The sequence below is a fragment of the Paramormyrops kingsleyae genome, chromosome 4, assembly GCF_048594095.1.
Source record: "Paramormyrops kingsleyae isolate MSU_618 chromosome 4, PKINGS_0.4, whole genome shotgun sequence".
Taxonomy (NCBI): Eukaryota; Metazoa; Chordata; class Actinopteri; order Osteoglossiformes; family Mormyridae; genus Paramormyrops; species Paramormyrops kingsleyae.
The window spans coordinates 30,816,738-30,837,491 of NC_132800.1; the positions used below are offsets into that span (position 1 = coordinate 30,816,738).

Genomic DNA, 20,754 nt, shown 5'->3' on the forward strand with positions numbered 1-20,754 from the left:
CATTTAATGTGACAAAATAGTTCCAGGTAAAAGGCAAGAACTCAGGAAATTGGAAACGAAACCATGTTTATTTAATTATAAAGAAACCCACTGTCTGCTCCTCTCCTTGAAAGACAGTCAGGGTCAGCAATTCAAAGACACTAAAGATCTTTGTCATCATATTTCAACACAAATAAAAGAAACAATTAGAGCAGTTAACATTTTCATTCTATCTTTTCCCTATACTTGCAATAAAGGAATTAAGTTTTTGTTCTCATTTGTAACCTGTGGCAATTAATGCTCCACTTTCATGAGGGGGAGAAACTAAGCAGTGTAGTACAGACATAAAAATCTATTGCACTGACACACACACACACACAAACAAACACACACACACACACACACACACACACACACCCGATCAAGCTTTAGTGCTTAGCGCAAGTAAACATGTCATTCTTGATAAAAAATATAAACACCTGTACGATAAAGACCACGACCCAAGTTGAATCCTGCCAAAACAAAAATAAATTAATTTTAAAAAGCCCAATCTGCAGAAGTTTGGTAGCAGTCTTCATCTATGGCCGTATCTATACCTCTCCTCTCCCTCACACATCTACATCCTCATCAGTCCATTCATTCATGGTCCTGTCCAGTCGCCCATTCATCCATCCATCCAGACCCGGGTTGGTCCAGGTGCTCCTATAACTGGCTCAATAGGCAGTGCTGGAGGGTTCCCTGGAGCTGCTGAAGAGCACGTCCGCCTTGGCGTTGATGAAGTACGTCACCAGGAGCGACACCAGCAGGACACCCACCCCCACACCAAGGGTAAGCATCTGGAGGGGGGGGTGGGGGTTAGGGACAGATGCAGCGTGATGATAGATCATGAAGAAGCCAAGCTGACATAATCACTGCAGAATTTACCCTAATGTTCAGATTCGCACTTGGTAGTTAAAAGACTGAAAGAAACACTGATGCTACCATTGTTAGCACAATATGACTGGAAGTGTTTTCAAGAGACTACAAATATTTTCATATACAAGATAACGGGGAAATACTGGGCGAATGTATGGAAAAAAATGTGCTGAAAGTACAGGAGCAGAAGCGGAGATGAAAATGTCGAGAATCTGATCGAATGTTCCCAGGCTTCTCACAGCTTTAGTCAGCTACCAAGTACCACAATTTGTACTCTCTTCATTTAAAGGCTATTTCACCACCTTCGATTTAATACATGTAAACTGAACGGCAGTTATGTGAAAGAACAGGCCAGGTTTACCTCCAGATCACGACTGGCGACCAGGAAGATCCGCGCGTTGATGCGCTTCCACCGCGACTCCGCCCACGTGGAGTAATCTTTGGAACCGTAGTCCTGCAGCTCGAAGGCTGGGGAAACTGCCCTGGATAGGCGTACGGGGGCCCGAATGCAGTAACCCTCCCCCTGTGTGCTGTTAGGGGCCACGGGGCCCTGGACCCAGAGATAGCTGTACAGCTAAAGGGTCAAGAAAGGGGAGAGAGAGAGAGAGAGAGAGAGAGATTCTCACATCACGGACTCTGAAGACGACCGACGGGGAGACGGAGAGCAGAGCACAGGACAGACTCACGTCCTTGCTTTCTCCGGGCAGGTTCTCTGGGTGCTGGCACTGACTCTGGCTCAGGTTGGTGACAGTTCCGGTAAAGTTTGCAAGTATGTACTGGATGATCCGCGTCGACGTCTTAATAGGGTCACTCTTATCATGCACACCGATGTAGTACTGCAGGGGGCGGGGCCCTGTTGGAACGGGAGGAGCCTCACATGTCAATCAAGGAAGCAGTGCAGATCAGCAGCAGCCCATAATGCTCTCTGACAGCGCACGCAGAACACGCTCGCTCCGGAATGGTGGTTCGGCCATTGATGGCATTCGTTGTTACAGAGCTGGACGTGCATAAAGATTAAATGTTTGCTTTTCTCACCCACCCAGTTTTTGAACGACGTCGGGGGCGACCAGCGCTCGGAACCAGCTGTTGTTGGGCTGAACCAGGAAACCATAGAGCATCTGGGTGACCTGGGAGGGGTGACAGGGAGCGAATGACCCGGCTGGTAAAGGGGGAATAGACGCAATAGCCAAAGCAGCCTTACAAAACATCCCAGAGCGATAGAGCGGTCATTAAGCAGGGCCTCACCATCTTGGGGTCCGCGTTGATGCTGGGCAGGTTAGCCTTTTCGCCTCCCGCCTGTATGTAGAGGGATCGGGCGACCAGTGTGGCCACTTCCGCCACATCCTGACAGGAAGGGACACAGTCACCTCCGGCAGCGCACAGCCAAACACAACACCGTGACGCCTTTCCGCGAATCCCTGCTGGGTTTACGGAGAGCGAGCAGGAATGGAGGTCGCTGTGTACCTTGGCAGTGTTGGTGACAAACTCCAACTGCTCCTCCGGACTCAGGTTGGGGGGGTAGGTCACGTTCAGGTATTCGGCGTTGTCATAGAGACTCTCGTAGTACCTGGAGGGGAACGTGGGCAGGAACCCATAACAAGTATTTTATACATTTCATCTGGCATTTCATCTTCCTAATCCTAGCCTTCTGCTGATGACCTTGTCCTCTCATCCTGTACCACGGGCATAAATTACAGGGGGGATGGGGGGTTTTTAACCCCCCCCCCCAAATAAGAACCAGCCAGAACCGCCCCCCAAATAACCATATTGTCATGATGAATGGGTGGGGCCCTCAACCCCCCCAAAGTTCAATCCAAAGTTATGCCCCTGACCTCTACCTGTTGTTGAATGCAGACTGGTGGTCGGCCAGCACCACCCCCGGAATGACCCCTTCCCGCAGGAAGCGCTGGAAGGAGGAGGGCGGGAGGGGCTGAGTGACGCCCGGCTCATCCAATGAGAATCTGAGCCCGGCGCCTGCATGTTGCATGTTGCTGACGAGCTTCTTGACCTGGAAAGGAAAAGCTTCAATGAGCACCAAGACAGAACAGAGTTGTGAAATAGGTCTGTCCCCACCTCAAACCCCTCGCACAGCTTCTGCACAATTCCTTCACACCCCACCAGGGGGCGCAGCCTACAGTTCGAATACCTCTGATGTACTGAAAGAAACAAAGAGCAATTCACTCCATCCTCTCCTCTCACATCAACCCTCTGGTCCCCTCACCTCACTCTCAATAGAGCTGTTCTTCCGAGACACAGGGTCAGAGTGCAGCCACAGCTTTGAGTCCCTTCGGAGTGCCACCTAGTGCACAGAACAAGTACTACATTACGCAAGATATGTAGATTTACACAGTCAGGGAGACTGCATTTGGTTTGCTAAAGGTCATAAATTTCTGGGTGAAGGAGGTGCGTGCATTTACCTGTCCAATCTCAATCAAGGAGTGGATGTTGTCCAGATCAATAACGAATTTTCCATTCTTCATGTCATACACCATGCGGGAGCTTCCAATGTAGTCAAAGGCCTCCTAAGCATGGGGGCATCAGAGCAGAACTCTGTCAAAGAGCTGCCCATCCGCAGGAGGACAAAGAGAACACGGGGGCGACACACGGGGGCGACACACGGGGGCGACACACGGGGGCGACACACGGGGGCGACACACGGGGGCGACACACGGGGGCGACACACGGGGGCGACACACGGGGGCGACACACGGGGGCGACACACGGGGGCGACACACTGACCCCCTGGAAGAAGACGAAGAGGATGTTGTTTGGGGTCGGTGCCGTTTCCGTGACGGCGCGCAGGGCCTGGACCGTCGCTAGCAGGGTGACGAAGCCCGCCACGCCACTCTCTGCCCCCGGAGCCTCATCCCAGAAGAAAGACCTGCTGTCCAGCTGAAAGACGAGCGGCGAGAGACTCAGGATCCACATGACATGCACGGTCAGCGGCGTGGCACGTGCTCCTCAAGCGAGGCGGAGATGCAGCTCCAAGAAACCAGAAACAACTGAACACGTACATATAATGCAGGGAGGAGGGCCTCATCTGACCCGGACACAATAATCCAGGTCAGTTTATACCACACTATGATTGGCCATGATGGTCCGTGACCTGCTGATAATTTCCTCAGGGATCAATAAAATATTCTGAATCTGATGACAGCAGCAGTGCAGCTAAAGTGCCAATCCCCACTGCATCACTCACCCGAGTGGCGGCGACGACCAGTTTCTCCCCGTTCAAGTGACCTTTGGCCGTGTTGTTCAGCGGCCGAATGGACGCCCATACATTGTAGTCCGTCAGGGCGTCGCATACAATTTCTACAGCAGACAGACAGACATACAGAAGAAGGTTCTGATCTGTGCGGAATGACGGTCAAAGCCCAGACACGTAAGACGCTATTTACAAAAATGTAAATGTGTAGTACAGCTGCCAACAAGTTCACTGTAAGTGCTGCTGGTTGGTCTTCCAGTGAGAGGATGACAGTGGGGAGGACCCCGGCCGCACTGCGGGGCCGTCTCGGGGAGGACCCCGGCCGCACTGCGGGGCCGTCTCGGGGAGGACCCCGGCCGCACTGCGGGGCCGTCTCGGGGAGGACCCCGGCCGCACTGCGGGGCCGTCTCGGGGAGGACCCCGGCCGCACACACGTCACCATGTACCTGGGCTGATGCTGAACCTGGACTGGATGTCAGTGCGTCTCATGCAAGTCACTGTGTCCTTGACGGCGTGCATGTGGGAGAAGAGCTGCATGGCGCACAGCGGGTACTGGGGGGCGCTGTTGTTCACGCCAACGTTGTGATCCTGGTAGCACTGCAGGGGGAAGAACAGATATGCAGCAATGCATCAACGCCATCAACGCCCCCCCCCCCCTCCCCGACACCAGACACCATACCTTGCGAATGATGTCAGTGTCGTTGTCCTCGTGCAGGGAGAAGATGGGGAAGTTGAAGTCCTCGTAAGACAAGCCGTCGCCCAAGGGGTTCCACACCGTTGTGTTGCAGTCTGCCAGCTCGGGGCCGTAGTTCTTCGAATACACACCTGTGGGGAGATTAAGGAAAGTTTTGGTCAGTGTTAATGTCCTTAAACTTCATTTTCAAGCACAGTTATTAACTGCCTGACCACTGTGCAAGTGTTTAAGGATCCAGTCACGTCTGCCAGCAGTTATTAACATTCAGCACAGCCACCAGCACGGCGGCACACGACTCACCCGTGCCCTGGTTCGGGCAGGAGTTATGCGGAGAGAAACCCTGCGGGGGACTGGACTTGGGGATCACGAGGACGACACCAGCCACTCGCATGGAGTCCCTGAACCTCATCATGGTGCTCCTGCAAGGACGCAGCATTCAGTCTTCAACACCAGGGGGCGCTGTGCAACTCCGAGCGCGACACCCCATCTTTACAAGCCGTACCTGTTGAAGTACTGGGCGTCCATCAGGACCAAGTATGGTGGGTTGGGTCCTGAGCTTAGAACCCAGTTAAGATCAGACTCAGTCTCCAAAACGTGGAGGATGCCCGTATCACCCGAGATAGAGGCTGAAAGAATCGGAGGGAGAAAATTCATGCAGCAGATGGGTGGATGGATGTTATTACACACAGATAAGCAGCAAAGAAAATGATCTTCGTGAGTTTCTAATACAGATAGTGTGGTGCAGTAGGCATCCTATTTAAGCCAGGCGGCACCAAATGAGCGAGTTGCAGCGGAGACTCACACTGGCAGCCTATCTGGTGAGTGGCGTTGAGCAGTCTGACACATGGAAAAGTGTTCTTCAGCTCCACGTAGATCTTCTGTTGCACAGAGCTGCTGTTTACACCTGATGGAGAAGTCATCACTCAGTCAGCAGACCCTCACAAAGCCCTTCACCGTTAAGTCAGCCTGAAACAGAAACTGCAGGACTTTTCTCCGCTGCTTGACACTTCTCCATAACAGTCCCCCCCCCCCCAACTTATCTCCACTAAAGCTTTGTAACTGAACAATAGCCAAGGACACGCAGTGTTTCCAAATGAATCAGGGAGAGCCAGTCAATCCTATAGACTACATAGGCGGCCGCCTAGGAAGCCAATTTCTGAGGTGGCAGCTACTTGCCAGTCAATTTCACTTTGCTTCGGACGGGGGGCGTCGGCGGTGATGCTCGCCTAGGGCGCCATATGGAGTCAGTGATGTCCTAACTGCAACCATCTAAACACTGCGGCGCAAGCAAAATACATATGAACTTATGGAAGAAGTACTGAAAGCGAGGTCAGACGGGATCGCCGCTCTTCCGCACAGAGAGTAACGTTAGCCGTTAGCTTAGCACACCGGCGCCCAGGAAGCAAAGCTAACGGCGGCCCCCTGCATCAATACGACGGCGGCGTCGCTTCAACGCCTCCGTCTTCAGCTCAGACACCATACTATCATCCATCGACTGTCTGTTATACGGTCTAATGGCGACTGTCTCCATATATTATATCAACAACAACAAGCGCGACTCACGAGACATAAAGTGCGTATCTTTACGGAGATTCCGTGTTTATAAACTAATTATACCGCGTAATCCGCCGCGTACGGAGCGGGACCCCCAAACCATAGTGGCACCGCGACATTTCCTACCGTTACAAGCGAAAAAGAGGGTTAAAAGGACGAGCGATGCCGCCTGAGGGCCCATCTTCCTGGTTGTATGAGCATAACAGTGTGGGGCAGGAAGCGCTTCTCTCGCGATCTTCCTTTTCCGGCGGCCGTCATGCGGGTCACGGAGGGAGGGAGCGGCCGGTTGCCATGCAGATTTTGTGGTTCAGGAGAAACGTATTAATATTCATACAAAAAGCGCTCGATTGGCCAGTGAAAGCCTTAGACATAAAAAACAGGCAGCGCATGTTCACCGACCAATCAGGTAGCGCTTCTCTCGTGAATATTAATAAATTGGCCAATCATGTAGTGCTTTTTATGGATATTATTTATGGATAATACTGCCGGCAGCTGCAGGGGTAGAGTATAAACTGACTGCAGCCAAGTCGGACAACTTCTACTCCTTGTAATGTGCCAGACCTGACTGCAATGGCCGCACTGCCAAAAGGGTGTAGATAAAGCTATACAAATATTACCTGCATGCACATTTCTTCTTTTACAATAACCAACTCCTGATACAAACTGTAAGCAGTGGAAAAAAAAAACTATTGCGTATAGTGACTGTGTAAAAAGATAGCAGCCAGGGATAAGATCAAATACATTTACTTAAAGGATTCAAAGTTTTTATTGTCATGTACAGAGTACAATGCAATTCTTACTTGAATGCCTTCTTCATAGACTGGACGATTAAACAAATAAAGCAGTGCAACATTACAGTAACTAACAATAAATAAACCAGTAACTTACGTGTACTATTAGGGCATTTATTTAATTTATTTAAACTTTATTTTACCAGGTAAATTAACTGAAAACCAGTTCTCACTGCTTACGTGCTTTTCGGGAGAAATAGCAGATAACGCATCGGAACTTCCTGGGATGCAAACGTCATGCGTGTGATTAAACTCTTCAGCCAATAAGGGCAAAGGTGTGTCGTCATGGGGGCGGTTCCAGTTTGTGCAGCTGGCGGAGAGGTTTTTTTATTGAAGCTTTAAATTACAACACAAGTGATAACTGAACAGTGAACATCAAGATTAACCAAAAAAGAACATTTACAAGACATTTACAAAATAAGACAGGGGCACATAGTGGCAGCAAATGCAGTTATATTACATAATGAAACTGGATAATCCGGCTGAGAGATGCTGCACAATCTGTGTTGTCGTCTCGCTCTCGCGAGGCTTTTGTACCTATGTTTCCCCGAACCACCGCCATCGCTCCCATCTCCAGGGTTGTTGTTAGTGCGACAATAATCCTGATATTAATCATAGAATTAGTCCCCCTCAAACTAGTTTGCGACATATGTTTGGCCGCACTCATCTGTCGTTTGTCCTTGCATCAGTGTTACTTAATCCTACGTTGCAGCTGCACTCCTATTAAATTATAAATTCCACTAAGAGGTGAGGAAATGCACTTATTTGGGGAACTAACCCTGGAAATTGTTCTGCATTCAAAATTAATATTAATTTCATGTCATACTGCCAGTGTATTTGGATGCAAGCGGAGATTGTTATGCCTAACACTATTAATGGGTATTTGTTAGGCTAAGCATGTACTGTACTTGTAAGGAGTGCCGATGTTCTGCAATTTCTGCTGCCATGTCAGAATTTGCTACCATTACATACATTTTCAGTTATATTAGCTGAATTTTAACACACAGTTAAAGTACACTGCTCTGGAAAATATTGAGACAACTCTTTAAACAACAACAAAAAAAAAATCTGCATTTTTAAATTCTGACTTAATCCTGGATCTGCTGACAGAAAGCTACACAGCAGGTTACTTCCAGACTCAAAGTTTATAAGACAGCAGTACACAAGACCAAGGTGAAGCAGGAGACACTGGGAACAACCGGAAACCAGCCAGGTAAAGGGTGGAAGTGACTTTGTAATGCCAGAGATGACCGTCAACTTATCCAACAGCGCCAGAGGATGACATCAAGTGACCTTCAACATTAAGTGCAGGTGTGAAGTGCACTGCTAGGATAGTTTGTATCAGACTCATATGAGAGCTGTATTAATATAAAGGGTATTATATCATCCTGTATCTTGATTTGAAAATATGATACATCACCCAGCCCTAGACAAAGGTAAAAGATGTTGACTGGGGGGGGGGGGGGGGGGGTTGTTGACTAAGCGTTGGAAATATTTGGAGGTAAATATTGGAAGGTGAATATTTGACGATGAGATCATTGTATCAAACATCTCTATATCATTATGAATCTTGCATTGTTTTTTTTTGTAGTTGCTGGTAGGTCATGGTCTCCCCACACGAAAAAGCCACACAAAAAAGTTGTTCAAGCATTTTAACTTTTATGTTTTTACCCTTACAGAGTGCATCTAATGCTAAAATGGAGTATTATAGCTGGACGTTTTTGCATCAAATGTAGTTACTTAGTAATTCTCCAAGTTTGCCTAAATCAGCCAAAAACAGCAAAGCAATGTAGGCAGGACAGGATATTCTACCGTGAGACATGGAAAATACTTAAACCTGGACTGAACATTTAGACAAAATACATATTAGAGACTATAGATTCTCTCAGGTGTAATTTTCAGGCATTCTCCAATTCCAGCCCACAATCCCATTCCCATTTCTTCTCAGCGGAATTGCAGGGGACTGACACGGAGACCGATGACATCTTTCCCAATCTCTGTCACCTGCAAGACGAGGATTAACATCAAAAATAAGGACAAAAATCACCATGCCTGAAAGGTTTATAATGAAGCATAGTGTTTCAGACAGACCTGTGTCACTCTGCAGATCTGCCCTTTGTACGTGGGGCAGTAACAGGCCCCAGAGAGGGGACACTTCTCCACAGGACGCCCCCGGTACAGGGGGATAAAGGAGGCTGCACAGAGGTCAAAGGGATTGTGGGGATCGTAGTTCAGCTGGTGGGTGTCCGTCAGGGTCTTCTCACATGCTGCCAGGATCTTGCGCGTCTACATTTGTAGAGGGAGGATGGAGTCAGATGTGGGTGGGCGGGCTCTCGAGGCACATGCGCGGCCTCACGCGTCACACACACACACACGCACCTGCTGTGCCACCTCCGGCTTGGGCCCCAGCTCCAGGAGGCGCCGGGAGAAGCCAGCCGCCGTCTTGAAGTTGCGGAGCTTGAAGAAGAGGTTGAGCGCCGTGCGCAGGACCAGGACCATGTGCACCGGCTGCAGGTTGCAGTGTGTGAAGTAGGCAGCCATCTGTGGGGACGGAGGCAGGCGAGAAACGAGGCTCAGCCAAGGGGACGGAGGCAGGCGAGAAACGAGGCTCAGCCAAGGGGACGGAGGCAGGCGAGAAACGAGGCTCAGCCAAGGGGACGCCGCCCGGCCCTCACTGAGACGTCGATAATTTTTGATAGCCTGCCTCATTCGCTTCATCTTCCTCCTCTGTTACACTCACATTCTTCTCCATTGCTATGCTACTTTTACACATTGCCATAAGCGAGGCGTTTTTAGCAACGTGACAAGGGTCTTGTCGATGGCATCAACACAACAGGAAGGAGAGGAAGAGTAAGTGTTGAGTAAGTGAAGAGTAAGTGAAGAGTAAGCAAAAGCCCAGGAGGTGCAGGGCTTGGTGGCAGCGGGGCAGTCGTACCTCACAGAGCCTCTTCTGCTGCTCCAGTGTATCCTTGGGCAGTTTCTTCCTCTCTGTCTCCATGGTCAAGCCCACTATGTACTCCCTACAGATCGTGATCAGCTGCTGTGCCTGTGGGAGACGGGTGAGGTCATCAGCTCACAGGAAGTGATGCGTCCACTAAACAGGAAGTGCCGCCGGTTGAGACGGGGCGAGGTCCCGTGGAGGGCTCACCTCGGCGATCTCCTGTTTGTTGTCGACCACCAGCAGCGGCACGGAGAGCAGGATGACGCGGAAGCGCTCCACGGCCTCCTCGAAGCGGCCCGCTGTGGTCAGCTGATAGCACTGCTGCAGGCGGGCGATGAGGTCAGACAGGCGCAGCCCGACCGCGGGCAGGCCTTGCTTGGCGCCCGCCTCCTTCCAGTTCCTCTGAGGGTGGCCATGGAGGCAGGGCAGGGACGGCAGGCCGGAGTAGCACGTGCGCCCCCGGGAGAACGTCTGCAGGAAGAGGGGCTTGTATGGCGCGAAGGTGACCACGCCCACCTGGTCATGGAGGAGCTGGGAAGGGTAGGAAGAGCAGAAAAATGGGACTAATTCAAACGTGTTCTGGAAACTGACAAGCACGACGTCCACAGGCCTGACCGTCCGTGGACCGGACCGAGTTTGGTTCTCCAGCTCACCCTCATGGCCGTCTCAAAGGACCCGGCCAAGATATGGTCCACGGGGAGCTGCGAGTTGTTGCACCACATCTGGGTGGGACTCATGCCCTTAGTGGGCGGCACGAAGAAGCCATCTTCAGCCCCCGCGCCTGCTCCGGCTGGCAGCTCCTATTGGCCAAACCCACAGGGTTGGAAAACGAAAAACACCAAGCTAACAGCAAATGAGACTCACAATCCGTCTGTTATCAGGCGGTAAATACCAGCTCCGGGGGCAGATCGAGGTCCTCCTCCACCTCCCATCCACCTCCCTCCTCCTTTCCTATGCCAGCCTCGTCCACAGCTCCCTCCTGAGCGTCCATAAAGCCATCTGATAAAGAGAGGAACGGGCGGGGCGCAGGCGGTTGGTGATCCGCACTTAAATGGACCAACTCGAGACGCTCCGAGAAATCGGCCGGGCTGACCTTCATCCAGCTGGAGCTCTGCGTCCTCCCCCCAGCCTTCACCGCCTGGAGCTTCCATGTCGAGATCAGCAGCCATCTGACCGGCCTTCCCTGCAGAGACAGAGCATGGACATCCACGGCGTGAGGACTCGTAACCACAAAGAACGTGCACTGTCACTGTATGGTCAGGGGAACGGGGGGGCAGACTCACCTTTAGCAGAGATGGCCCCCTCAAAGAAGCCCTTGGAGACCGTGAGCAGAGGCCAGTTGGTGTCCAGGGGGTTGATGGGAGGTGGTGGCTGGAGGAGCTGGGCATCAGGGTCAATGTCGGGCACCTGACCACAGGACAGGGAGAATCTCACCCATTTTTACCAAATGGTGGGAGAGGGGGAACCGGGGCGCGCGGGGGGGGGGAGGGGGAACCGGGGCGCGCGGGGGGGAGAGGGGGAACCGGAGCGCGCGGGGAGAGAGGGGGAACCGGGGGAACCCGGTGCGCGGGAAGAGAGGGGGAACCCAAGGGTCCAGTCTGAGCATCAAAGAACTCACAGTTTCCTTTTCCGGGTCAAAGGTTTCTTTGAGGGCCTCGGCCTCCTCATCCATACCATGAGTGGCAGCTGTCAGGTACGCCAGGGACTCTGTGCAGACACACACACACACACACAATCAGACATCCATATCTTTGTGGGGACTCTCCATTCATTTCTATGGGCAAAACCCTAATCCCAATAATGACAACCTTAACCCCAACCCAGCCCTAACCTTAACCATAAGTAACTAAACAAAATACAAAACTCGTTTAGTTTTATGATTGCAGTCACAGATTTTTATAGAAGTGAGTTTTCCGTTGTGGGGACCTAAAAAGATAACAGGTTATCATCGCATTGCGGGGACATTCTCCTGCAAACAGAGGCACTTACTCTGGCCGCAGTTCTTCAGGATGCGAACCCTCTCGCTGACATCACCGAGGTAAAGAGCCCCCTGGTAATGGCCACTCATGTCCTTCCTGATTTCCGCTACACACACACACACACAGAACACCGTCACACACCCCGACACTCCTCATACTCTGCAGCATTCCTGTTATGAGATTATTCCAGGCTACACTGATTATTTTTTTTTTGAACCAGTTCCCCGATTCCCCGCACGCCTCCCCCTCCTACTCTCACCGATCTTCATCATCTTGCGCAGCTTGGCCAGGTTGCCCGTGATGAGGTACAGGAAGGTGAGCTTGTCGAAGTTCTTGGTCCTCTGATAGCACATCTCCACCACCTGGTGGTGGCCCTGGAGCAGCGCGGCCTCGCCCAGCCTCTCCCAGCAGCTCCGCTCGTCCAGAGCCTTCGCAGCCTCTAACGCCACCTACGGAGAGAGACGGGTCAGGCCTCCGGACTCACACACACGCATGACGGATGAGCACGCACTCAGAAGACGCACCTCGATGTTTCCACATTCTAGCGCCAGGCTGAAGCGCGTCTTCTCGTCTTTGACGAAGTGCAGGGCGACCTCGGGGTAGCCCTTCTTCTGCAGGTAGGCGATGATGGACTGGCCCACCAGCTTGGCATTGCGCACCATGTGCAGCACCTGTGCAGGTGAACACGTCACTGGCATCTTTACGGACTTACGGAGTCCCCACCGGGCAGGATCCAGTCCCCGACCTGCAGCGCGGAACCCGTGGCTTTGCTCACCTCCTCGTACTTGCGGTTGACCAAGGCCAGCTTGAAGCGGTACTCCGTGGGGTCGATGGTCAGCACACGCGGGCGGCAGTCCCGGTCCAGGCAGTAGACGCTGTTTCCTCGGACGCGTGTCACGTAGATGGGTAGGTCCAGGGTCCGAATGATTCCGTGGTCACTGCAGAGGGGACAAGAGCTTAAGGTGAGGGACTGATCTGCTATCCAGAGGTCAGGGTGCACTGGAAGAGCTCTGAGAGTATGTGTGACAGCATAGTACAGCACAGTATAGTATAGTAGAGTATAGCTGTGATGCACATTACCCAGAGGTCAGGATGTACTGGATGAGGTTGGTGGGTGTGGCAGCATAGTACAGCACAGTATAGTAGAGTACAGTTGTAATGTACGTTACCCAGAACTCAGGGCAAACTGGATGGGGTTTGTGGGTGGGTGTGGCAGTGTGGCACAGCACAGTATAGTATAGTAGTATAGTATAGTAGTATAGTATAGTTGCGATGCACGTTACCCAGAGGTCAGGGCGTATTTGATGTGGTTGGAGGTGGTGTAGATGAACACTCCGCTCTCGTCCCAGGCTCCGCTCTTTACACGGATATTCTCGTGGATGTTACACAGACTCTCTAATTTCCTGTTGCAGATCATGATGGCTGGAGTATGAAGGAGAAAAATGCATGAGCAGGTTTGTAATCTGACTTGGAGCCGGCTGTGACCCGGGCGGCGCGCTGGCACGCGATTGGCAGGCTGCCCGCCTTGGCACGTACCGTGCTTAGCCAGCAGGGCCACGTGGCTGGTGTCCGCAGACCAAACCACGTACTTGACCTTGGCGATCTTGACGGTGGCCAGAGAGCGCTTCTGCTGCACGTCGAAGAGCGTGACGCCGTCAGCGTCGCGCAGCAGCAGCGAGCCCGTGCCGGCGTAGAAGATCTCCTCGCAGCTCGGCACCTGCACCTTCTTCACGATCTCGTTCTTCAGGTTCTTTATCAGGAGCTGAGGGGAAGACCACCATCATCATCATCATCATCACCATCACCATCATTAAAATCACTGCCATCAAAATCCATCACCATCCTCATCATCACTGTTGGATGTTCTGAACCACCACCATTAGAAACACACACACACACACACACACACACACACACACACACACTTACCGAATGCATACGGTCCAGGACAGCGAAGCGATTCCTGGCGACCCAAACCGCAGTCAAGCCGGAAGAGCGTTTTCCCTCGGGAGCTGTGGGAGTAACAGAACACAGAACACATCCCATCATTGTGACGCCATGGCAACACAACAGGAGAGAGGAGGCCACTGTGGCAGCATTAGACACACAGTGACACCCGGTCTGGCCCTGAAGTACAAATACAACAAATATTTCTTGTGGTTTCTTCATTGTTTTCAGTAATACTTCGTTTCGCGTTTCCCTAAATGATTGTGGGTTTTTTCACGCTTTCTTGGTGCATTTCACTTCTGGGTCACCAACAAAAGACTAGAAAAAGGGGAGAGCAGAGGCGCTGACCGTCCGGATTCTGGGAGTCGCTCTCTCGGGGGATGGAGTACAGGTCATAGGTGCTGTTCTCCAGGTTAGTGGCTCGCTGGGGGGGGGGGAGGCAAGGAGAGAGGGAGAGTGAGCACAGGGTACATCAGTCCCATTGGTGCATGTATCTTAGTCATCGTGTGTCTGTGTGTGTGCGCAAGTGTGTGCATGTGTGTGCGTGTATCTGAGTGTGTGTGAGTGTGCACGTTAGGGCAACAGCGGCGGGAGCCTCACGGTGCAGAGCAGGACGGCGTTCTCAGCCGGGTTGTAGGACATGCTGAACACTGGGAATTTGGACCCACTGGTTGGACAGAGGAGGAGAGAGATGCCGTTATGGTTTATGCAAGGAAGCTTCCTCGCAGACGCCTGCGCAGATGCGCTCGCGGCGCCCTCACCTGCGCAGCTGCATGACAGCGGTGTCCTTGCTGCTGTGGAAGTCGAGCTGGCGGAGGAAGCGGTCCTTCACGTAGTACAGCATGTTTCCGTAGACGGCGTAGGCGGGCCGCTCCCGCTCCAGCTTAAAGACCAGCATGCCGCTGTCGTGGCCTGGGGGGCACACACACACACACACACACACACACACACACAGCGGAGAAGTCCCAGCGTCACGGCCCGGAACATCCATGGCATCAAACATCGAACCCAAACTGCGCCTCCATGCTGCTTTTCATCACCTAAAGCAGGGTTCTTCAACTCTGGACCTCGATTCCAAATCCAGGCCGTGTTTTCAGTTCTCCCAGGTAGTTGTTTAATAATTACTGATTCTGATTGGTCAGAGGCTTCACACCTGACTGACAGGTAAAGGAAGGCTGGAAAACCAGCAGCGCTCGGACCTCGAGGACCGTGAGTTGAAGAACCCTGACCTAAAGCTTCACTCCGGCCTGCTGACAGGCTGATTAGCATTTAGCAGATGCTTCTAACCAAAGCAAAGTATGATTTTTGCTAAAGCAGAGTCAGCCAGGCCCTGGGCCAGTGGAGGTTAGGTTAGCGGTCCCCGTCCATCCAGCAGCTCACCGGCAGCAAAGAGGTTGAGGTTGGGGTGAGCGCCCAGCACCCAGAAGCGGTCGTGGTCGCGGCGGAAGGTCTGCACGCCGGTCCTCTTGGACATGTCCCACACCCGGATGCTCTTGTCCTCCGAGTTGGACAGAATGAGCTCCTGGCGGGGATGGAAGACTGCGCACGACACGTTGTTATAGTGCCCCCTGCAGGTGTCCAGCTCCCACGCCTTGGACTCTGTAGGGAGAGAGAGACAAGACGTGCCTCACATTACAGGAGCATCCAGGGAGGGGGGACGGAGTCTCTTGTGGCCAAGCGCGTCTCTCACCATTCATCCTCCATATTTTGACCTGCCGGTCGTCGGCTCCAGACACTATGAGAGGCATGCTGGGATGGAAGGCTGCCCAGTTCACTCCACGGTCATGACCCTATAGCACAGAAGGAGACTATGAGGTTATGCCACACTGCCCCCTGCTGCCTGCCACTGATCACTGCATGGGCGAGGCCAAGGAAAGAAGCTTCGATGTCACATGACTTGATGGTATCTCAAAGCAGGCCAGATTCAACAGGTCCAACAATGGCTCCACCTCAACCACATTCTCCCCTGAAATCCCCCCTCCCCCGCCAAAAGCCAGCCCCTCACCTCCAGGACGTGCTTGACAACGGCGTCCGATGCCCCGAACAGGTCGACGCCGGAGATACCCCGCACCTCCGTCTCCACGGCGCCAGGAGAGAGGTTCTTCTTCCTCAGGCCTGAGCCCCCCGGTGCCACGCAGGGCAGAGGTAGAGGCAGAGAGAGGTCACACACGAGGGGGCGTAGGGAGAGGCAGAGAGAGGTCACACACGAGGGGGCGTAGGGAGAGGCAGAGAGAGGTCACACACGAGGGGGCGTAGGGAGAGGCAGAGAGAGGTCACACACGAGGGGGCGTAGGGAGAGGCAGAGAGAGGTCACACACGAGGGGGCGTAGGGAGAGGCAGCAATGACTCACACACACACACACACACACACACACACGCCTCCTTTCGGCCGCCACACAGAGACGCTGCAAGCGCATGTGTGCAAACCCTGCTCACAACGTGATCCTGACCCGACAGCCACTATGCCAGACCCAAGACTCATGCTTCTCATGACTGGTGGATCCGAACCCACCCACCACTAAGTGGGACTGAAGCCCCTGACGGCTACCAGTGACAAGGATGTAATGATACAAAAAAACTCACCGTGCGATAATTATCATGATATTAAAAGGTGAAGAAAAATAACAAAAAGTCCTTTATTAAATAAATAATAAATCACTGTCCCCTGTCCTCCCCGCCCACATTATTTATATAAAATTTGCTTTTCCTTTTAACTTAAAGGACTACTGCTTTTCTTTTTAAAAGTTCCCAGCCAAAAAAAAAAAAAGAACAAAACAATATGATCATCATTAAGTATGACTGCAACCTTTCACACTCAACCCAACAGCTGTCGATTAATGTAATAATTAGATCAGTCATTGATTAATTAAATCAAGTCACCACTGTCATAACGGCTGTCCGGGCCAGAACACTCACAACCGGAAGGAGCAGAGTTTGCACCAGCAACTAAAACAGCAGAATCTGCCGTGTGGAGGGCCCAAAGGACGGAAAGGTAGGAACTAAAACTCAGAAGGAACCCCCCACGTGCGAGTGTGGATGTTTCTGGCGGAGCGTGGGTACAGGGTAATGCAATAGCAGGAGGTGGGGGATGATCACTCATGGGGGGGGACGGAGTGGGCAGAGGGATATAAAGTCCAGATCAGATGGGTGTGGCTGGGTGACATAGGGGAGGTTTGGGTGAGTAATCGTGTGAGTGCATGCAGGCATTAAAAGATGCAACCTAAACCTATCTCCTGTCTCTATGCTCTTACAGCTACAGTGTAGCATCAAGGATATTTGTGAGTTTGCTCATCAGTCAGGTTAGCCAATAAGTAGGTAGAAAATGTGCATATTAACAATCCTCACTGGTCTATGGTTACAGTGTCAAGGCTGAAAGATGAATGCTGGGCACAAAGCGTCTTCAACTGACTACCTTCTGTTTCTTCTCATAAAAGACTCCAGAAAGCACGCACTCCGCCCCCAAACCCACAAAAAAAAATTCCCTTAATTCTTCAGGAAACAGTATGCATGCAAATGCTTGTTGCTGAAGGGAAACTGTACAGGCACTGTACCAGAAGATGGTGAAATGTCCGCAGAGAGGTGAGCGTTAGATACGTATGCAGGTGGTCATTGTTAGTGTCAGACGCAGGTGAGATGAAACAGAGTTAGGACATGCGCAACATTCAACCAGCTCGTTTATGGGAAGCCAAGCACTGAGGCATCGACGACATGCTGGGCGCTCTTCCAGAGGCCTCGACCAACCCCTAGATGAGCCTCCATCTCTGATCACAGGGCTGGGTGACCCAAGCCCTCAATGGCCTGCAGGGGGCGCCGATCTCCCCTCATCTCTCCTAATGGTTTCAGTGCTGTGAGCGTTTCTTTTTCTCAAAGAGACAGAGATGCTATCGATGGCTACAGCTAAGGTTCTGGGTGTCCGAGCCCCGAGAAGAACATTATGTATTAAAAAAAATCACCCTATGACAAGGCTCACTATGCTCTGAAACACTCCAGTGAAGCCACTAGGAGGCGATGTAGAGAGAAACCCAGCTCGTCCTGCAGGCCTCCGAGGTCCTGGCTCAGCCTGTCGGGCTTTATGCTCCATCGGCGCGCTGACAGCCACCTCGCCATGGCGTCCGTCATTCCTGGGCGGGGGGGGGGGCAAGGAGGAGGGGGGAGCTTCTGACAGCAGCTTCACGGAGCCTCTGTCCTCCGGGTGTCCCCAGCAGCTCCCCTGTCCTCCCCGCCCACACGCACCCATTCCCAGACCCAACAGCACCCCCTGCTGGCCCACACTCTCACCAGAGATATCCCACACGCGCACGGTCTGGTCCAGGCTGGCCGACACCACCAGGTCCTCCGACGGGTGGAACTGAGCACACATCACGTAGTGGTTGTGTCCTGTCAGCACGCTGAGGAGAGAGAGCGAGAGACAGACATTAATACTACAGCACGCCGGCAGAGTACTAAAACAGCAAATCCATACTAATTCCCACTGCCTCCGTAATAGAAGCATTCATTGGCGGAACCCAAAACTGAATTTTCTGGCAATTCTGACAAAAAGCACAAACTGACCAGACACAGGTGCGGGACTGCCAGTTCCAGATGCGGATGGTCTGATCATCAGAGGCACTCAAAATCCAGGGGTATTCCTGGGGAGCGGGCACAAGCATTTTTTAATTACTTTGGGATAATTAATTACTTTGGGAGCAGCGTGTGACTCTGTGCTTGTGATTAGAAGGCAGAGGTGGCAATTTCAGGTCCAGAAAGTAAAAATCCAGACCAGGATTTTGTTTCAACCACCCAGTTGAGCATAAAGAGTCACAGTCATATAGTACTCAAGTTGTTGATTGAAACAAAATCCTGGTCTGGATTTTTACTTTTTGGACCTGAAATTGCCACCTCTGTTATAAGGTTGTCGGTTCAAATCCCGGGGCCAGCAGACTGATGCTGGCAGTTGAGCCTCTGAGCAAAGGCCCCCAGCCCCAGGGGTCCTGCACGCTGGCTGACCCTGTGCTGTGACCCCCCAAGCTTGCTCTCATCTCTACGTGTGTCCGTTTGTCTCATGGAGAGCAACACAGGGTAGGCAAAAAGGGAATTTCTCTGCAGGGATCAATAAAGTATTGCAATTCCATTTTAATGTGATGTGATGTCACCAGTCCAGAATACAGTGGGGTGGGGTCCAGCACAGGCATCACTGCCTACATGACCGCTCTCTGCCACCGGGCATTCTGGGTAACACAAAACAGGGAGCATGGGTGCTGATAGTAACAGGGGAAGAGGAGCTCACATGGTGGAAGAACGTGGTGCGGATATAATCCAGGTGACCGAGCAGCGTGAACAGGCAGCGCCGTAGCTTGTAATTCCAGACCTGAACAGCAGAAGCATACAAGAGTACAGTCAGATGCATAATTACTGTGCCGGAACAGGGCTTGGATGCAGAGCACAGTTGTCTATACAAGTGCTTAACACAGCATACATGCAGCATAATGGCTCACCTTAATCTTGTAGTCATCTCCGCCAGATACAAACAACGGCTGCTGCTTGTGGAAGTCGATTCCTCTAACCGGACCTGCACAACATAAATTCAAAAAATCAGATTTCATCACAAACAGAGCCCTTCAAAAACCTGACTACCAGGGTGCTTTTGGATTTTCGCCTGCCGGACCACCTCTCTGCACCCGTTCTGCACATGACAGAAAGCCTGTCCTGCTCATGAAGCCCGTTGGTCAGCATGAGCCCAAGCGTCAGTGCCGGGTCTGGTGGATAACATGCACTGGAAAGGGATCCCAGCTACGACGGGAAGCGTGTTACCGTCGTGCTCGTCAAACTTGTCGATCAGCGTGCACATGCGATAGTCCCACAGCTGGATGACTCCATTGTGCAGGCTGGCGAGAATCCATGGCCGCTTGGGATGGAAGCTTAGCCCTGATGAAGGATGAAGAATGTCATGTTCTAAAGGAAATATTACCCCCCAATAATGTGTCATTCCGTTCACGTCAATCCCGGACACGCCTGCTACTTAACCCTCATCAGTGTATGCGGGGCCAAGACGGACAGATGGATGGATGGACGGATGACACGTATTTCCTTATAAGGACAATCCACTTCAATCAACATTTCTTAGCATATTACAGACATATTAGATTGCTAGCCCGATACATCACAGCCAAAGACAAGCAGAGAGCGGTTGCTTTCTGCACTTCAGTCGAATCATACACAAATAACACTACTACAGTATTTAGAACACTATGTCCTTGCTGAATTAGTACCCAGTTAGCGACTACTCTGGTTGTACAGACATAAAAAGCTACTGCAAGGACTGAATTATCTCAATGTGCAGATAACTAATGTTTAGCCATACACTACAAAGTAGAAAGACAACGACTGTTACAAGGTATACAAGATGAACCAGACGAAACAGTAATAGGCCACGATTATGGTCTGAAGTGTCGGTCTATTTAGCTACGTTACCTTTCACACGGGCCGACTTCGTCTCAAATTTGGTCAACATCGTCTGTTTCCAGCAAAAATCAAACAAATGTAAATACTCCTGGTTTTAACCATCCACTGAAATGGCAAAACCATATGCGACTGTTTTACTTCGCTTCTTTTCTTGCTAATACGTTTGCCACGGCTACGTCTCCGGTACCAATCCAGTTCCTCTGAGCGAAGCCCTGACACGTCACCCGCTGCAGCTTCCGCTTGCGGCGGAGGAAACAATAAAGTTTGTTCAAATTACTCCAAGGCGGAAATAGCCACGTTGCAGTATT

General features: G+C 51.7%; 2 protein-coding genes across 2 annotated transcripts; both read right to left on the minus strand.

Moving 5' to 3' along the window:
• Positions 1-49: 49 nt before the first annotated feature.
• ncstn (nicastrin) lies at positions 50-6,624 on the minus strand. Its single transcript, XM_023832620.2, has 17 exons — positions 6,474-6,624; positions 5,596-5,697; positions 5,296-5,419; positions 5,094-5,212; positions 4,779-4,924; positions 4,546-4,696; positions 4,094-4,206; positions 3,634-3,786; positions 3,312-3,416; positions 3,116-3,193; positions 2,733-2,902; positions 2,359-2,461; positions 2,140-2,238; positions 1,934-2,021; positions 1,581-1,747; positions 1,256-1,468; positions 50-815 (listed from the first exon to the last, which is right to left on the minus strand). Exons 1-17 carry the CDS (start codon positions 6,526-6,528, stop codon positions 693-695), a joined length of 2,109 nt encoding a protein of 702 aa, XP_023688388.2. The 5' UTR covers positions 6,529-6,624; the 3' UTR covers positions 50-692.
• Positions 6,625-8,777: 2,153 nt separating this feature from the next.
• On the minus strand, positions 8,778-20,683 carry copa (COPI coat complex subunit alpha). Its single transcript, XM_023832619.2, has 29 exons — positions 20,456-20,683; positions 19,796-19,909; positions 19,480-19,553; positions 19,272-19,352; positions 18,557-18,633; positions 18,284-18,393; positions 16,011-16,120; positions 15,696-15,795; positions 15,386-15,604; positions 14,767-14,917; positions 14,606-14,672; positions 14,354-14,429; positions 13,988-14,070; positions 13,595-13,820; positions 13,342-13,480; positions 12,834-12,996; positions 12,583-12,729; positions 12,318-12,507; positions 12,069-12,164; positions 11,698-11,786; positions 11,363-11,486; positions 11,173-11,262; positions 10,972-11,078; positions 10,733-10,879; positions 10,287-10,610; positions 10,074-10,184; positions 9,518-9,679; positions 9,230-9,424; positions 8,778-9,142 (listed from the first exon to the last, which is right to left on the minus strand). The coding sequence occupies exons 1-29, from the start codon at positions 20,493-20,495 to the stop codon at positions 9,083-9,085; spliced, it is 3,672 nt and encodes a 1,223-aa protein (XP_023688387.2). The 5' UTR covers positions 20,496-20,683; the 3' UTR covers positions 8,778-9,082.
• Positions 20,684-20,754: the final 71 nt, after the last annotated feature.